General features: G+C 44.1%; 1 protein-coding gene across 1 annotated transcript in view; it reads right to left on the bottom strand.

Moving 5' to 3' along the window:
- Positions 1 to 18,642, bottom strand: part of LOC119450192 (Down syndrome cell adhesion molecule) — a 370,685-nt gene that overhangs the window by 252,896 nt on the left and 99,147 nt on the right. Inside the window, exon 2 of the mRNA XM_037713569.2 lies at positions 16,918 to 17,244. Coding sequence (XP_037569497.2) covers positions 16,918 to 17,244 — 327 coding nt within the window. The remainder of the gene's footprint in view (positions 1 to 16,917; positions 17,245 to 18,642) is intronic.

Below are 18,642 nucleotides of genomic sequence, written 5' to 3'. Positions count from 1 at the left end.
GAAAGCCATGCAGTGTTCTGAAAACAGGGACATACATTGTACTATGTAATCATAAATGAGATCAGTACTTGTTTAAAGCACGTCGCGGTCGCAGTAAACAATTTCGTAAGCAATAAATATCATGCTAAGACCACAGTATGCCTTTTGCGGTAAATGACCTCTTTTGCAACGGGAAGAATGTGGCATAGATTTGATACGAAGGCCAAAGAATGTAGTAAAATCCCAGTGCACACTTTGTGGAGTGTGAAATACGTATAATCAAGAGCATCGAGCTCCAGGTTTATCGAGTTGTGCTTCGATATGTTTTATATTGAGAAGATCAGTAATAAACATATCTTTATGAATTCCAATCGCGAGGTGAATAGTTCTATTGAACAGCGCAATCAACGCTGTTTAGTGAATCAGAATTTTTAGGTCCATTTAGAAGCGAGTAGAACAAAAGTATTGTGCGCCTAAAACTTGACCCGTGAAATAATGAAGTCTCATGACAACTGAAAATTGCAGCCATCTTTAGCACTGCCAAACCACTTGATGCTGTGGCAGTTCATTTTCTTGCGCCTGTATTTGTGATCAAACATTTAATCAATGATCATCTAATACTTGCCGCCCAATAATTAGTACTCAATGAGCAGTTATTGTTATTTTTCCTAAATAATGTCACTTACGCACTACGGAGTTTGACCGAGAAGTAAACGGTGGAAGAGAGGGATAAAAAAAGGAGCATTTGGAAGGTGCGTTGTCTTACTTTACCTCATCTTAATTTGGCAACTGTGCTCCTTTTCGTTTCTTCATAATCAAGTGATCGCTTATTATTGGTATGAATGAAGTGCTCCAGAATATTTTGATTGGGAACCCGCCGTGGTTGCTCAGTGGCTATGGTGTTGGGCTGCAGAGCACGAGGTCGCGGAATCAAATCCCGGTCACTGCAGCCGCATTTCAGTGAGGGCGAAATGGGAAAACGCCAGTGTTCTTAAATTTAGGTGCACGTTAAAGAACATCAGGTGGTCCAAATTTGCGGAGTCCCCCACTGCGGCATGCCTCATAATCAGATCGTGGTTTTTGCACGTAAAACCCCATAATTAGTTTTTTTTATTTTCATTGGGATGCACCTAGTACTGACGTCAAATTGCAGTATACGTCAGACAGTGACCAGCCATCTTTATGACAGAATGGAGCTCTGATCTTGTGGCGTACGCGCTGGCCTTCAGTTAAAAATATCGGGCTAGAGGAAGAAAGAATGCATAGGAAAGAAGGGAACTTAACCAGAGAAAGTTCTGGTTGGCTACCCTGCACGAAGAAAAACAAACAAGGAGAGCTAACGAGAAGATGGGAGCACCAACGAAGTAAACCACATACTCAATCCAGAGGTAGCAGGCAGCGTTCCCAAAATCGCATATGTGTAGGCCAGTAGACCTTGGGAACTTGCGGAACGCATATCTACGCTGTGTTGCTTTATGGAGCATTGAGCGCCGAACTTTCCGCTCTGGTAGTGGACGATTGTCCTGTCTTTCGAGTGAAGCGCTCATCACTTGCCTTTCGGCCCTATAACGGGGGCATAAACAAAGAATGTGTGTGAATGTTTTTCATGTATCGCTATATGTATCACATCTGGGGCTGTCTGCTGTTCCACCGAGGAAGCCATAGAAAGTGATAAGGGCGACGCAGAGGCACAAGCGGTACAACATGGTACGTTCGTGTCGTAGTATTCCAGGTGTCGCACGATGTAGTTGTAGATTGGGGGGCAAGGAACGTAAAGGAGAGAAGGCATCCTTAGACGCATTATGCTATGTTGATTTGTCTTAGATATAAACCGAAGCAAGCTTCGGTCTGTACCTCTGCCTAGTCCTGTCAGCAAGAAATATAGAACATGTCACAAATTACTTTTAGAAATGTCCTTTGAATTAGATATAGAAAAATATTGACGTTTACCGTGACATAACCAGAGAAAGGCACAGCGGCGAAAAAATGCCAGAGGAAGCTCTCAAAGCTGATTGAGCAGCTGTTTACGCTCTCTACCACTAACCCGTGCAATGGAAGACGACAGCACGATAACAGCACGATAACAGCAGATGCCTGACCCTCTCAATGCGCGTATTCGTTGGCGAGCTTCTAGACTTGATGGTGTGCTTGTAGGGCGTCGCTACTGCGAGCCAGCTTCCGAGAGCAGCGTGAATTAACGCGCTGCGATCTATTTTCTCGACATTGGTGTTTGCAAGCGCTGTAGTCGTTCACAAGTGACTGTGCCGCAGCGCAGCCTAACAAACAGTACTCTTTTTCTATCCGAGATACTCCGTGCTTCTGCGCTCGTCTTTAGGCTTTAATTTTACTTTTTGTCTGCAGTCCCTTTGACGCCAAGTGTGCAAGAGAATATGCTGCTGAGCGTATTGATCAAAATGCAGCAGCGTGATCGAGGCTGTAGATACCATGGACGGCCTTATAGTGCAGTATTAAGGCGTCCTTGTCTTAGATTAATTATTGATTTGATTATATTGAATGTTCTGGGAAATTTTGTCACGGGTTTCTCCACAAGGTATGATTGTCGAATGAACTGGCAGAAATGACTATATTAACTGAAGAAACTAACGTTGCTCTCTGCTTCTCCGACTTGGAAAGAGGCCCAATTCATGTCACCTTGCAGAGTTTCAATTGGGTTTTATCGTAGATATACCTGTGCAAGTCGGTCCACCGCCGACGCGAGTGAGAGAAGTGCTGCAATGAGTCAAGCACATTTGTGTTCCTCATATTTGGGAGCATATCTTGGTCTAGGAAAAATCTCGGAGAAGTATTGCAAAACAAGCCAAACAATGGCGTCGAAAATAGCATTTCTCGCAATATTCCTTGAGGAGCCCGGTGAACTATGCAGTTTTAAATGTTTCCGTGAAGTGTGCGAATGCTTACAGTGTGGTGTTACAATTTAGCACAGATTTCATTTGTTTATAAAACGACATTTCGTGTCGTCGCTTTCATTTGACGTTTACTAGTGGGCATTTATCTCAATAACATGAATGAGCTGGCTGAAAAGAAAACCTTTGTGAACCACAAAAAAAAATGTTTATGCTCAAAAATTGTAAAGCCAGCAAGCACACGGAAGGAGAGAGGCGGCTCGAAAATTGATGATGACATGCGCTGACTGACGGCTTAAAGATGAACTGCAAGATGAATCATGAATGTATGCACACCCACAGGAAATCCAAGTGGGTTACGAGAAAATTAAACAAAGGAACTTTAGAGAAATCTAAATTAATCAAAACCAACAAGGATTACATATTTATATGGACTATTCATTCTATTAGTGGAAGTGAGGGACTGCGTGGTTGTACGTTTATCCGTCATTATGTTGAAGCCCAGTGCGAATTCCCCCGTATGTGACTATTACGCCTGAGAACGGTGGAGACCCGCATTGATATAACGGAGCGTAACCTCATTTCCTGACTGAACAATGATGGGAGAAAATACGCTACTAGGTATTATTTCACTCTCTTCTTGTTTTTCCTATCCATCACCCTTTCATCTATACGCACTGGTATGTTGGCACGATGGATACTTTGCTGCAAGGAAAGTAAGTACAGACAACAGCCTATGACAAAACCGACGGTCTGTGATTACCATGGTCAATTATTTTTGTTTTAGTCCAATCACTCTGCGGTGCCCAATAATGCAGAGATGTGCGTTACAAAACAAGAAAAGAATCTTAAGCGGTGCTCGTATAGCGCAGCGTGCAGCAAGGTTTTCCCAGCCTCTGTAACGTGAGCAATCTAGCGCAGCATCGCAAAATGCCTTTGTGGTTGTTTTCTCTTTGTTTTTCTTTTTTTTTTTGCGAAGTGTGCTTCTCTTTCGCTTTGATACCACGTGCTCGTAAATTACAGGTCAGTTGTCAGGTAGTCAAAGTTGGGCTTGACTCACTGGAATACTTTCATGCCGTTACTTTTAATCGAGTTGATGCGTTTGAGTAAACAGTATTTACGGATCGCGTCACCTCAAATGTCTGAAAGCATTTAGTGAAAAGCGTGGGTGCATGAAAAACTGACAAGCAGTAAAGGTCACTTAGCGCTGCACGTGTATGGGAACGCGAAAATAGCTCGAACACATGGCGGCTCGTTAGGGCGTATACGTTAGAGGATGGCTTCGGCTTGAAAGAAAGAGATGTAATGAGGTGAAAGCACGTGTCGCCGGGTTGTGGTAAATGACCCGTATTACACATGCCACGAAAACGTTACCTGCACGTTGTACGCTGCTGTGTAGGTCTACCTTTAGGCGGCCTGCATTATCTTTTGTTCCAAACGCCATAGTGGGCTCCTATTTTCAAAGATGGATCAGGCGACGCCGCAAACTTTCATCGCTCTAGTTGGCCCCAAACTGATGGAAGGTTCGTAATGAGGTCGAAGTATCACCACTATCATCAGGGGCCCAATCATTTTTTGGTGACGCCAAAGGGTAACACTACAGTTAAATTCCGCTGTTTGTATACTTTTGCCTTAAGTGAATGTGTTCTCGGCGCACGCTTATGAAAGTGCGTCACGTGCTGGTTTTTATTTGTTCCCTTACATTGCAAACGAATGATATTTGTGAGATAAATGCAGGAACATGCTCACTTTGTTGGAATCCTTTAATAAACTAATTGAATTTCGGAAACCTTGGTCGGCATAATATAACCATTCTATGCCAAATGCTCTTCCTTCTCGCGCTTCATGATTGGGCCGAGCGGCGCGTCGGCCACGTTATCACCACGACCAGCTGGTTGTGAACGGTGGACAATAAGAAAGGAATAGAAATGAACTAAAGGAATGTTCCCACTATACCGGCTCTTATATATGGAATAACACTGACATCCGGTATATGTACATGGTAAACCTTTAAGCTACTTAGCATACTATTTTAATCTCTCTTACGCAGTTTTCTGCTTGACAAGCCTAATAATGTGCGTAAATATACCCTACACGTGCGGGCTAAGAAATAAATTAGACTGATCTGATGGTTCACGGTTAAGTGTCTAGTGCGATGGAGTCAAAATGTCCCATATAGAAAAGCGGGACGTAAAAAGCGCTCACGTCACAACCAAACCTTGGTAATTCTGCAGAACTACGTGTCATTGTGGGCTGAATTTTGTATGTACGTGCATATGTAGAGAAGAGAGAGAGAGAAAGACAGAGAGAAGGGGTGTCCTCCGGTATGTATTAGTGCCCGTGCCTCCTTCGACCACTTGGTTGACCTTAAGGTGTACCTAAATCTAAGAACTCGAGCGTTTCTTGCAGTCAGAATGCGTCCGCATTCTGATGAATTCCTTGATCAGAATGCGGACGCCTCATGCATGGCCGTAAATCAGACCCGCGCCCTCAAGCTCAGCTGCTAGATGCCATAGCTGCAGAGCTATCGCGATGGGCGTAGGTTAGGGATACGTAAATATAAACTTAACAGGTATACGTGTATTCCTGTTAGACAATAATTGGGAACAAGGATAACAACAAAGATGTCAACAGAACAATAAAATTACAGCGCATTGACACGTGCTCCCAGTATACTCGAAACAATTTTTATGGATAGTTGATTGGATCGCGCCAATCGTGCTGCATTGCACATTTCGGAGCGACAATAAAGAAGAATCCAGCTGAGAAGGAGAAGTTGCATTTCGCAAACAAACGGGAAAATAAATCCGTTCTAAGTACCTTTATTCCCTAAAGTGGTTTTCGCCTCTTCAAGAGCGTTACTATGGCAAAGCACGCTTTACAGCTAAAGAACCTGGGTTGTGGATTCTGTATTGGGCAAACACTAGGAGTGGAGTAAGCATATGTTATGAATTAGTACAGCGGTCGTCTTGAGTCTGAAAAATTTAGTTTCCTACACTATGAAACATTTACAAGGATCCACGGCTAATCAGCCATAACGAATCGCATAACTTTCAAAAACTGAGAGTGGCAGAAAAGAAGCCTTCAGAAGGGGCTCGTGTTTGCGGTCTTTAATAATCTCATAATTTTTTTTAATGTGCAAAGCTAGAAATATCCATTGCAGGGACAGTTAATTTCATTTCTTATTTTTTCCTTCGTTTTGTAACTGTTTCACATAGCTAAATTGCGATTTTGTCGTACAGTGTGTTGCTAACAATGCTATGTAGTGTGAAAGCAGGTGGAATTATAGGAATTAGATGTCAGGTTATTTTCTCGAAGCTATGAAATATTGTTTTTTTTTGTTGTGGGCATGAATAGCACGACTTCTTGTAGCGATGCATCAAAGGATAACGTTAGCTGTATATCTCGTTTAGTTGAAGATATACCCTTGGACTACCCGAGGGTACAAGGCCCAAAGCTATCGATGCTGCACCAACACAGCTGTTAGTCAGGGCATAAATACGTTGTGCTGTGTCCATCTTTAAACGCGAGTGAAAGAAGGAACGTGCCTTATATATATATATGCAAAAACAGCTAATCGACAAAAACACCTAATATTGTAGTAACGACGTGTATTCTACTTCGCTGCTGGTGTAAATTTTCGGTAGTGGCGTAATCATGTTGCTGCCGAAAATTTACACCAGCAGCGAAGAAGAATACGCTAGCTTACTCCAATATTCGCTGTAATTGTCTGTTCGAGCTCTGCGCCACCAGGTGAAAGCACCATACAGACCGCTCACGTTTACGGTTCCGCCCCAACGAACCAACGCCCAGTCCGCCCGCGTTTACCTGATTACCGGACAAGCTAAACCTCTCTAATATGTCGACATGAGATCGCGCTTGCAAATACACTCCTTGAAATTTGTGGTTTAAGTGCACCAAGGTAACTGAGTCAGGAGAAGAAAAGAGAGACAAGTAAATTTCATTAAATATCTGTCTACGCATGCGATACAATTAAGAATGGTGCGAGACTTGCAGGAGCCACCGGATAACATTGTCTTTATTCCTATTTCAACAATTCATCTTATACTACCACTCTTCCGGAGCAGGTATTATGATCAGTACTAGCGACAATGTTATGCTCTTGCGGGAAGACACAACGCCCCAACGCCCGGTCCGCTCGCGTTTACCCGATTACCAGACAAGCTAAACCTCTCTATTAACATCAATGTTATGTATTGCCCGTGTGAGCATTGCTTTCTTTATACACTGATTATTTTTCGATCTCTCCAAATTTTCCTCCTGTCCTCTTCATCAGCTATGCAGTCCGTAAGTTCAGTAAAGCACGAGTCGTGTCTTTCATTGCTCTTGCAACCTCGTTACTCAAGATATCCCGATGTCTGAAGTAGTTTTCTGCGTGCTAAGAACCCTCTAGTGTTTGTGATTTCAGCTCCATGTGTGGATAATATAACAGCCATGTCTGTGCATGACCGTAAATTTTTAAACAGTGCCATTTTCATAAGAACAAGAATAAAATCTAAAGGCATAAGACAGACCTTGCGAAGAAATTAATTGCGATCTGTCTGATTTGATTCGAAAGTTTTCAAACTAGTTTCTCGACTGCGGGAAATGTGCGGGACTACGAGTGTCTCGAAAGTACCCGGTAGCAAGGCAATTTACTGAACAAACCTGCATATTGTATCGGATGAATTACACATGTCGCACAAACATACGAGGGGTTACGTGCATGAATAGCGATACCAGAAGCCAGTGCTTCAGCGCAAGGAAATTGTCTTTTCGAAAGAAGAAGCCCTAGATACGAATACATCTTGTTCTTTTGGGATGAAATATGAAAATATACCTTCTTGCTTCGTTCTCCGCCCTCAAAAGTCTCGCTGCTTCTAGAAAATAACTTAAGCCAACAAAAACCACAGCGCTTTAAATGTTTTGTACTCGCTTAACGTGCCCGATGACACAAACAACCCATTTTGTCGTTTCACTCCCCACGTGACGTTGCACAGTGACAGGCCATTACCGGCAATTGTGGTGAGAGGGAACATGTTTATAAACAGTACGAGAAAAGAAGGCATTCTAATGTAGCTTCCACCTTAACAAATCAACGGTGTCACCAACGCCGATACATGAGCCGTTTCGACATTCCACGCACAGTTTCGATGAAAGAAAAACAAAGGAATTGAAACTGCGCGCACACTGCAACGGAGTGATTAATGAGCCACGCCTTGGCCGTTTCTTCGGGCGTCCTGCCGGTACACCCTAACCACGATGAATACCCGCAAGACTAGCCACCAGCGGGAGTGTGTTTTCGCGAAAGCCAGCGAAAGGAATCGTTCAGCATTGGGTTAAAAAAGAACGGACGGTAGCACGCAGAGCTTAATTCATCGCAGAACAAACCAACCGCCAGATTGAAAGAATGCAGACACAGGGTTCGTTTCTTGCTTTACTTCTTCGTCCTCGTGTGTTTTTCGAACGAAGCATTTCAGGAAAAAAAAATACTCGTTTTCAGGACCCGTATTTGCGTTCATTTCGTTGCTTTTTGTGGGGAGCTGCGGGGAAGCGGCCGGTCTCTTGTTTAGTCCTATATTTCTTTTAAGTTCAATGCACTGACGCTGTTTCGATGAGGGTACGACAAAAGCAGACAGAGCGGCAGCGCGTCCGCCCACACCGACGACCGGTCTCTGGTAAGCCGGCGCTGACAAACAAGGGTGCCCGCGCAAGCGGCGCCTGTACTGGAAACAAGATTCCAATCAGGGCCGCTTGTTCCGCCGGGTAAACACAAAACTTTGTTCACCGTGTTTGCACCCGTCCTTTTGCAGTATTGAGAAAACTAATCATTTTCTTACGCTCTTCCTTATGTTACTAACACTGGTTGTACTTTGATACTACGTGGTGCATCCACGTTCTTTTTCTTTTCCGAATCAGCTTGTAGATGCTTCTTATATGTCGCTTTCAGTATTCGCTTCAACAATTGTACTGATATTCTATTAACATTTTTACGTAGTCACCTAAACTGTGATTACTGGTCTCGACGTAAAGTTACCCTAACGTAAGTTACCCTAAAGTTAATACCCTAACGCACCGGTGGAGTGAGCGTACACGCTTGTTGAAAACAAGACTTTTTCTGAGCACGAAGAGGAAGTTTTCTTCGAAAAGTGACGCGGCTCTTCTATTGAAGAATGACGCAGCAGCCGGCGGTAAATCTGCGGCAGTCCAGCAAAATGAAAGAAAACAAAGTAAATGGTAGCTAGAGAGATAAAGCGCAAAAAGATCAACGTGCTTTCAGTGGTTGCATACTTATGCTGCCATGCGAAGATCTTTCGAGGCGCGGGACAACTCCAGACATTGTGATGATTGGCTAATTCTATTATTCATATCTTGCTTGATTTTTGATACAGCCATTGTGACTTTGTTTGAATCGCGAATAAAGGGGTGCAGCCTGTGGTGGGGCATTGCAAGCTTGCGCTGTTCCGCGCATCATTGAATTAGCTATGAACACGCACAAATTACGAAATGCGGTGCAACTGCCACAGCTTCCGCATATCGTTCTCAAAATAAAAGAAAAAATTGGCCGCTATCTAGCCCTGCGAACGTGAATGTCCGGCGAAGCTGCAATATATATATATATTCTGTATGCCTCATTTCAAACAAAGATATGCCGATTGCCTTCAATAATTGTGAACCTGGAATTTTGTGTTGACGCCACGAAATTTTCCGACCAGCGAGAGGTACACAGCTTCGCTGAAAAAAAAAAAACATTCAATGGCAAATGTGACCCGAAATTCTTACATGGGGTCAGCAGACAAACATGCGGCAGACCATAGGTTATATCGCAGAATCAAGTGTCATGTGTTATGCCTGGCAGTTCGGACGCCTTGTATTATCAAAACTATACCCAGCTTAGAGCACCATTATGAAGACGCTACGAAGACAAGTACCTCTGTCGCGTCAATCGCCCGATAAACATCCTTTCTTCAACCATTGTTGATCACTTCGAGTCTCCAAATTCCTTTGATCTTCGGTCGTGTTTGGCATTACTAAGTTGTGTGTTGTGTAGTAATCTGGGCGGCCAATACGTCACCACTTCAAGCACGTGCACAATTTTTTATTTTATCATTCTGTTTCAACTGCTCATGGCAATGCATATTAATCACCTTGTCTCAAGCCGAATCAATGGGGCGATGCAGAAGGAAGCAATAATGCTATTTCTATTTCGTTTTGTGGGGTTGTGGGAAAGCCTATTTGCGAACGGTGACATCTAACGAGCAAAATAAAAAAGGAAAGAAGAAAACAAATGCTGTACTATTCCGCGAAGCCTCTAAGCGCGCCGGTGTCGTTTTCTTTTCGTGCCAATGCAGCAGCCAGACACAGGAGGCAAACAGCCAGAACAAGGAAGAAATGGGGGAGGGGTGGGAGAGGGAGGGGGCGGGTGCCGGGAAGGGGTCGGGGCTGGGGCAAATACATTTAGGATCCCAAATTGTGTCTACGGGACATTAAGCGTCGACAGCGCGCGTTGCTCCCGCGGGATGCTTTAAGAGACGATGTTTCCCAAAGAGAAGACATGGTTGGGTAAAACGTGGACACAAAAACGGATAGACGAGGCATGTTCCGCTGAAGAACATGGCAATCAAATGAATGGTAATAATTCTGCTGCCTTCCTTCGGCACGTTGGTGATTACCACTTCTCTCTTTCTCGGTCGCTTGCCTACTCTCATGGGTCCCTTAACAGAGCGAGCAAATTTCTCTTACGATGCATTGTTCCCTGGCGCGCACACCAAATGCTCTGCCAGCAAACTTGCCAGCGTAGTAGCCTCCTTTAGTCCTCCATCTAAGTATCCCCATACTATGATATCTGTTTTGACGTAACGTCACCCTAAAGCACGTACATCCTCATTATGTCAAATGACTTAGGCAAAACATTTGCAAAAAGAAAAAAACAATGTAACAGTCTCTAAGTACGGGAATGCTGTGTGCACCGTGCGAAAATCTTCTTTTGCATATGCGGCCAGTATAAACCTTGATAAAAATCGTTATAGGCCTTATTGCATTGTCACTGCTATTTTAATTATTATTAGCTTTAACGATACTAAAAGTATGTGAGAAACAATGAGTTTCCAAATCGTCTCCGAAAGTATAACTGCGTTAGATAAAAATTACACGTGTGTTCGACGCGTAATCAGAAAATTTGATCGCATTCTGAGTCGATTTCGTTTCCCTAGTTGCTTTGTTTGTAATAGCAGAGATCCAAGAAGCTTCCGATAAAATAAGCGCATGAGCAGGTAACGCTGTTCAGCACAAGGCTCTCTTAAGAGAAAGCAGCGATTACGGTTCCTGACACGCGGGTCATGAATAATTCCTGAGGCCACCGTTTATGCGACCGGGGCGCATTTAAAACCTCTTCTCGACCCGACATCTGCGCTCTCTGCGCGAGAAAGTTGCGAAGGCACGGGTAATTAACAAACGGCAACGTTGGCAGGGGCGATTCTTCGTACTCGCACGCTTTTCTAAACCTTTCGCCCATACGAAAATGGAAGGGAAGGGGTGGAGACAAAGTAAATCGTTCTTTTGTGTAATCGCCGGGAAGCTCTTCGCGATGCGAGGATTATGCGGGCATGAGCGAGCCCAGCTAGCAGGCTCACTATTTGTCAAGCGTGCGAACGCAAAGCGTTTTGCTCCACGAGCGTACTGCGCGACGCCGGTGCGCCTTGTCCGAGGCAGTGTGCTTCGGACACTCAAGCGTAGTGTGCCGCGTTTGGCAATAAGAAAAAGATGAAGAAGAAGTAGAGAGAGAAAAAAAACGCACAGAAAACAAATAGATGATTCCTCTGTCGAGGCACGCTCTTTGCCAGTTCTTCTCGCTTTTCTTGAACGCACTACATTGAAAAATTTTCGCGCGGCTGGAACCAAGCAAGAAGTCCGAAATGCGAAGCGCCGGGTTATACGGCGCCCCCCAGCACCGGGGTCTGTTCTACACTCCCTCGCTTTCACCCCTGCGGGCCCATTAGTTATTCTGTCGCAGAGAGCAACTCTCGCGCGCCTCGTCCTTCTTCGAGACCATTGGCCTTGCCCCACTTCTCTTCTTGGCTAAGCAGTTTGCAGTCTTTAATGTCCTCCGGCAGATGGTTCTGGCAGGCGGGGGAATATGAGAGTCCGCGCTCCCAAGTGTGAACGACTAACGGCCTCTGCGTCGTGCGCCGTCCTCGCAAAATGTTTCTTATTCCTCTGGTTTCCTTCAAGGCGGCCCAACAGGCGGGCGGGGCGTATAGTGTTTTCTTCGGTAGCTCGTGGGTCAAGACACGTCGCGCTGTTGCGAAGGGGCTCGAGTGGAAGATGTCCCGACGTACGGCTTCCGTTCGTAGCTGAGGGAGAAAATAGTCGCGCGTGTGTGCTGCCGGGTTTGGCGAGTATGAGGTGTTAGTCCGTCCCTCCACGGTTTTCCTGTGTGTGTAAAGTTTATCGCCGCCGCTGCTCTGGAAGTTTAGGTGTAGAACTTCTCGAGGAGCAGACTTTTTTTTTCTCTCTACTTTATGATGAACCACGGCCTTTCGTTTCCTGCGGAAAGGGCAGTTTGTATAACATATGCTCGTGCAAAATAAATAGAAAATCGTACATGGAGCCGCATTTAGTAGGGTCGCTTTTCATGCTATGCTTATGATTACGATTCTATTCATTCATTGAACGCTACGGCCGAGATGGCTGATCCGTCCGATGGTAGGGGTCCCACTTCGTGTGAGCCAATGACAAAGAAAAGAATTAATTAAACATTAAAAGAATTTAGAGTTCTTATGTCATCGTTCTTCGGAACAGTCTTTGAATATTGTAGTAATGTTTTGAAATACATAAAGTACGGACGCTGAGGATGGTGCAAAATGCCGAACCTGACTCTAGACGCACAATCTATAACGGCTACCGTACGTAAGGGGGGCATTTTGAACGAAGGTAACCCCATATATTAGAAATGAGATCCCGCCATTCTAAAAGCTGCGATACTGATTGTTGAGATAAAATGTTGCCCTCCAATATTCACCTGCAATGTGGTCGTGACACTTCGACGATAGAACCTTAAGAGAGGACAAGAGAGAACGCAGAAAGTTTGTTTTGATGTCAAGCCCGCGGAAAACATGCTGCTTTGATTTAATGTGCGAAAGGGCAGCGACAAGAGACTAAAGAAAAGTAAAAAGCCTTTGGCAGTCGCGAGGCCACCGGAAAGGAAGACGTCCGCTCAACGAAGAGCCAGAGTACACTTTCGCGTGAGCCAGCCAGTAACAAATTGTGCCAGTCATAAGCAGAACTTTTCGGAACCCACCATAAGCTTCCTGTGTGTTCCTGCAAGATAATTACTGTAGAAACAACATTTACAGTTGAATGCAACAGACAAAGAAGCTGTTACTGAGAAAGAACTCAGAAAAGAGAACAGAAATGGGGGTGCGTATTGAAATTCCTACCGGGTCTGCTACGGCAGACACCAAACTACCCGGTATACGGCATGCTTTTCATGTACGGACGCCCTTCTCTGCAGTTGTGCCTCTAATAATTAAAGTGTGCTAGCAGCACTTAAGTGTAGTTCAGCCAAAAAAAGAAAAAAAGAAAATTCGCGGGGACATTGCAGGCAGGGCAACCACCCGGGACAAGACAAGCTCCACACAGCAAATTTCTTTTCGCTTAGTATTTGTTGCTAGCCACCTTTGAATTATACGACAAAAATATCGACATTGTAGTATCATAACATCATAGCAAGAACAATAACATAAAGTATGCTCCCGAAATTTCTGACAGGGGATCAAGGAAGTAATTAATGTTAACGGTTTCCGGGCTTCTCCAACCCCTCTGTGCAAAACCTTCTGACCCATCTGGAATAAGCCGCCGTCCCTTGCATGCAGTCCATGGAAAGCTGGAAAAGGTCTTTCTCCCAGCCTTCGGTCGGAAAGCAGGCTGGCACATGACAAACGCAGCGCTCGTCACATTGTTGACCTATGCGTATTTGCACCTTGGTCACCTTATCTTAGCGACAATGCTTATCCTCATCTGCAGTCTGTTTATCCTGCCTCCAAGCATTTTTTTTTTCAAGCCAATTTTCATTGCCGCTTTTGGCGCTTCAACGTGTATTGTGGATCGGCTTCTCGTTTGTCGTTCGTACTACTAGAATCGTTGCACAAATTTTGACGCACAAACTAAAGAGAGGAAACATCATGCAAGTGACACATTTCAAGTGATAAAGAGCAACTGAACCTCTGACATAAACGTGCCAAGCCTATGAACGCGCCACGCCCAATGCTTTCTTTTCAGCTCAAGAACTCGACATGGCCGAGGATGGATGCAATATATGCTAACCCTGAAGTGTATAGCGCTTTACATGTCGTTTGGACTTCCTAGCTCCAAATATGCACTGGGGTCTGCACTGGATCGAATCCGAAGTGTTTAAAACGCTCCAAGGCTTTCCAACCCATATAGTTTGCATATCATGTGAGTACAGTAAACGTAATCCGACATATTATAATAGGGTGAGTTGAACAGAAAGAGTAGCGTGTTTCGTACAATGTGTGTATCAACGGGTCAAAACGTCGAGCGAAGTAAATAGTAAATTACATTTAACGTGCATTTTGCATCAATCAGGTGCACTTTTCCGTCTTAATCTTATTGCTAGTAGAACCAGCAGGTCGAATCCTGCAGTAACCGTGGCGTGGCGACGTCCGAGCTCTAGACTCAGGGCGAAACGAATCCAGGGTAACTAAACCGTCACCAAATCAGGCAACAGAAAAATACCTGGTGCAATAAATGCCGATTGTGCTAATGTGCGGAACCTATTCAAGAATGGCAAAGTGAGAGCGAGAAAAAGAGTGATACAAGTGGCGAACGATGCATAAACGTTCTTGCGGAAAGGACATTGCAGCATAATGTAAAAAAAATAATAGTGGCATACCCATGGAATTTTAGCAAGCGTGTCATGTTAAAACACCAATGCCAAAAACATCAAAGTAGAGTTTTCAAACAACGGCGCACGGATGCAGAGTCGCAGCATTAAAATCTGGCCTGGGCACAGAGAAATCTAGACCTAGTCACTGAGAAAGATGGACAGAAAGGAAGAAAGAACGAAAGAAGAAAGGAAGGAAGGAACGAGAAAGACAGGGAGGTTAGCCTGTGTAGACCAGCTGGCTACCCGGTGCTGGTGAAAGGGCTTAAAGCGAAATAATTAAGTAAAAAAAAATACTCTATATGCGTGTGCACCAAGAAAAGTTTAGCAGGACATGGTAGTGGTGGCCTGGTCTGCCGTAAACGACTTCAAACAATTATCGAACGTGTTTTCAGCGTATTTTGACTGGGTTTGTTCTATATTTATTCATGTTGATTGAAGGGTAAACTTAATAAATGAATGAATGATACTCCTGTCGTTCCTCATTTTTGCGCGATCGCTGTTAAGCGTCACAGAGATAGCATGACGTTTAGCTTTTTAATTATTCTTTGCAATAAGCTAGGCTGCCCTCCGGTCTGAGGGCCTTTGTTTTCATTAGCTGTCACGACCTGTCAAGAACTAGACAGCGACAGTACTTTCTTGTTTTCGCTAACGAAAAATATTAAAAAAACACGCGGCGGTTTGAAAAATTGTCATCTCCCGGGTGGCTGAGCACTGGCGACGGGACGTAATTTAGTGTGCAAATGTGAAAGATCGCCCGCATCCTTTTATCCTGCGGCAAAACACCCCTGGCCTTAGCGAGAGCAACGATAGCCAAAGGTCTGTTTTAACGAGCGCAGTGTTAACAGCAAATAGAACAAAGCAAGAATTTAGAATGGCGTTATAAGAGAAAAAAAAGAAGCAGTTTAGGAGTTTTTGTAACATAAAAAAGTAAATTCAGTGCCCCTGTTTTGACTTACGCTTCATAGAGCCGCGGCGAACCATGAAATCTGATTTCTTTGCTCACCCTTGCGAAAAGGAAGCGGCTAATTTTCTTCGCTCCGTTTCAACCGTCTCTCTCCCTCTCTCTCTGGGAGCTCAAAAATGTGGACTTGTCATAAACTGGTGACGATGGCTTCTCCACATATCTTTGTTCTACGCGCACTTTCAACAGAGCGCTTACGTCTTGAGCAGGTGTTTGATGCCAGCTGGCGACGTACGCGAATACATTCACGCACTGAGCATGTTTTGCAGGCTTTCATATCGCACTTTAAAGTTTTCAACTTTTTACTTGAGATTGCACGTTGTGGAGAGAGCATTGCTATATATGGAGCTAAGATAGATTGAGGGCACATTAGTTAAGCACTTTTCTTAGCTATTTTAGCGCAAGAGACACAAGTAATAAGATAATGAAGAGTAGAAAGCTAGGCACCGTAAAAAGCTATGCTGGCGACAGCTATTACTGGAACGATTTCGCAGCATTCGCGGCGTCGTTGTAGGCCGCTGTCGCACAGCGGCCTACAACGACGCCGCTGTACGACAGCGGACTGATGATTCTCCTTTACTGGAGAATCATCAGCCCCCCTCTTGTGTCGTGCGTAAAGAATGTTGCGCATCACCTTCCGTTATCGTGCGCTAAAGTTTACATTGGGCAGACTGGGAGGTGCCTGAATCATATGTTAAGAGAACAGAAACAAAAATTGAGCCGATACCGAGATGGTCATGTTTCTGTGCATTGCAGTGATTGTGGGTGCAAACCCTTGTTCAAGAAGTGTTCGGTTTTGTATAGAAATGTAGATAAAAGTTACGCGAGAGGTTGTTCAAGCCACTCTGATAGCCAGGGCTGGTGATAGCTGCATCAGCTCCCCTTCAGTTGCTCTGACTACAAATGAATTTGCGTTCCTGGATGCGGCCTGTTTTCATGTGCGATGATTGGGTCTTTTTGTATGCGAGCCTATAAATACGGTTCTTTCTCGAAATGAACACTCATTTGAAAGTTAGCGCTCGTCCTGTTCTCTCGTTCTTGTCCGTGTCTTCTAGCGCTATGACCACCTCTGATGTATCTAACTAACTAGCCCAAAAAGCCACACTTGTAGACTTCAAGGAAGGTTTCCGGTTTACTGACTTGGTTCATCGAGGCTTGCGTGTTATTGTTTAATGCTTGCCGTTTCGTGGGAAGGGTGCACTTACCTGCCCTGACGTGGACGTCACCGCTAACGACAGAGCCGACGCTGTTGCGCGCGCCACATCGGTACACTGCGGCGTGGATGTCCTGGCGAAAGTCCTCGGCGCGGAAGGGTGAGAAGACAAGCGCACCGTCCTGCACACGCACATGACGTAGACCCGGAATGTCCGGTGCGGGACCCTGGGAACCGACGCGCCACCACCAGACGTCGGGCCGAGGCACGCCCTGCACGTCACATGGCACCACAGTCTGGGACGAGTTGAGGAACTCCACTCGGCCAGGGGGCGCTCGGATGAACACGGGACCATGACGTTCTTCACGAGCGGCCCTCGCTGCGTGTACAGAAGAGGAGAGCAGAGATTAATATATATATATATATATATATATATATATATATATATATATATATAACCAAGTGATCGTTAGGTCTGAATTGCACATTTAAAGTTATTGCAAGTAATAGAAATAATAGAAATTTTATGCAAATATACAGAAGGAAGTTAGTTATTCATTATAATTAGTTAATCATACCTTACCCCCAGTGCGGTTGTGTAAATCGGTGAGTTCGTGGCCCTGAAAATACAGCTTTCATTGCATTAAAAGATTTTGCTATTTGTATGAACTAGTGGTCAAAACAATGCGGGTGATTTTATGCGCTGTGGCTTGCGGTCGTTGGTGTTGTTTTGTCTTTTTTATTCGTGTAGGTGATAGCGTTCGGGCGTGCTAAAGTGTTCTTCTTCTTCTTCTTCTTCTTCTTCTTCTTATTATTATTATTATTATTATTATTATTATTATTATTATTATTATTATTATTATTACATCTTAGTCATGCTTTAAGTCATGCTTTATTTTTAGTAATGCTTTAAGTAGAGTTGCATTTCTTTGGTTAAAGGTGAAACGAAGCACCCGGCCGAAGACTGCTTGAAACCTCTTAAGTTGGACCCTATTTATACCGACCTACACCGAGCGAAGTAAGTTTTCGATAAAATCACACCAAAATAAACAGGGCATGGTAGCAACTTTCGCTATCCTAGAACAACAATGCCAATTTATCGTTGGAGAGAATAAAAATTCAATATCAATAAAAATGCATAAGTTTGTATAAATACCCACATTAAAGAGAGGTTGTTTCTGACAGCTGCATGAACTAAAGGCTCCTCGAAAAATTATGACAGAGCGGACTTGCAACAGCACATTCAGGTCACTTTTGTGCACAGTGACGCTGTGCTATCTATCTATCTATCTATCTATCTATCTATCTATCTATCTATCTATCTATCTATCTATCTATCTATCTATCTATCTATCTATCTATCTATCTATCTATCTATCTATCTATCTATCTATCTATCTATCTATCTATCTATCTATCTATCTATCTATCTATCTATCTATCTATCTATCTATCTATCTATCTATCTATCTATCTATCTATCTATCTATCTATCTATCCCCCCTTCACACCCACCGTAAGCTTCCTTCAAGTGCCCAGGGCAAGAAACCGGACGTACGTCTGGCTAACCTTCCCGTCCTTCCTTAACCTTTCATGTTAAACTAGCGCATTACACATCTCCGAAGCATATAAGACATAAATCGGCTTGGGGCAAGAGCCTTCATGAACCCGCGGAAAAACTGAGTATAATTTGCCATCGCGAGTAAAATGCATTTAGATGCTCCGTGATAAACAGCATCTCCTGTCTTGAAGCACTGGCGCATGTGATCGACGAACT

This window comes from Dermacentor silvarum, chromosome 4 (assembly GCF_013339745.2).
Source record: "Dermacentor silvarum isolate Dsil-2018 chromosome 4, BIME_Dsil_1.4, whole genome shotgun sequence".
Classification (NCBI taxonomy): domain Eukaryota; kingdom Metazoa; phylum Arthropoda; class Arachnida; order Ixodida; family Ixodidae; genus Dermacentor; species Dermacentor silvarum.
The sequence above is the reverse complement of the archived record's forward strand: the minus strand, read 5'-3'. Positions and strand labels throughout refer to the sequence as shown.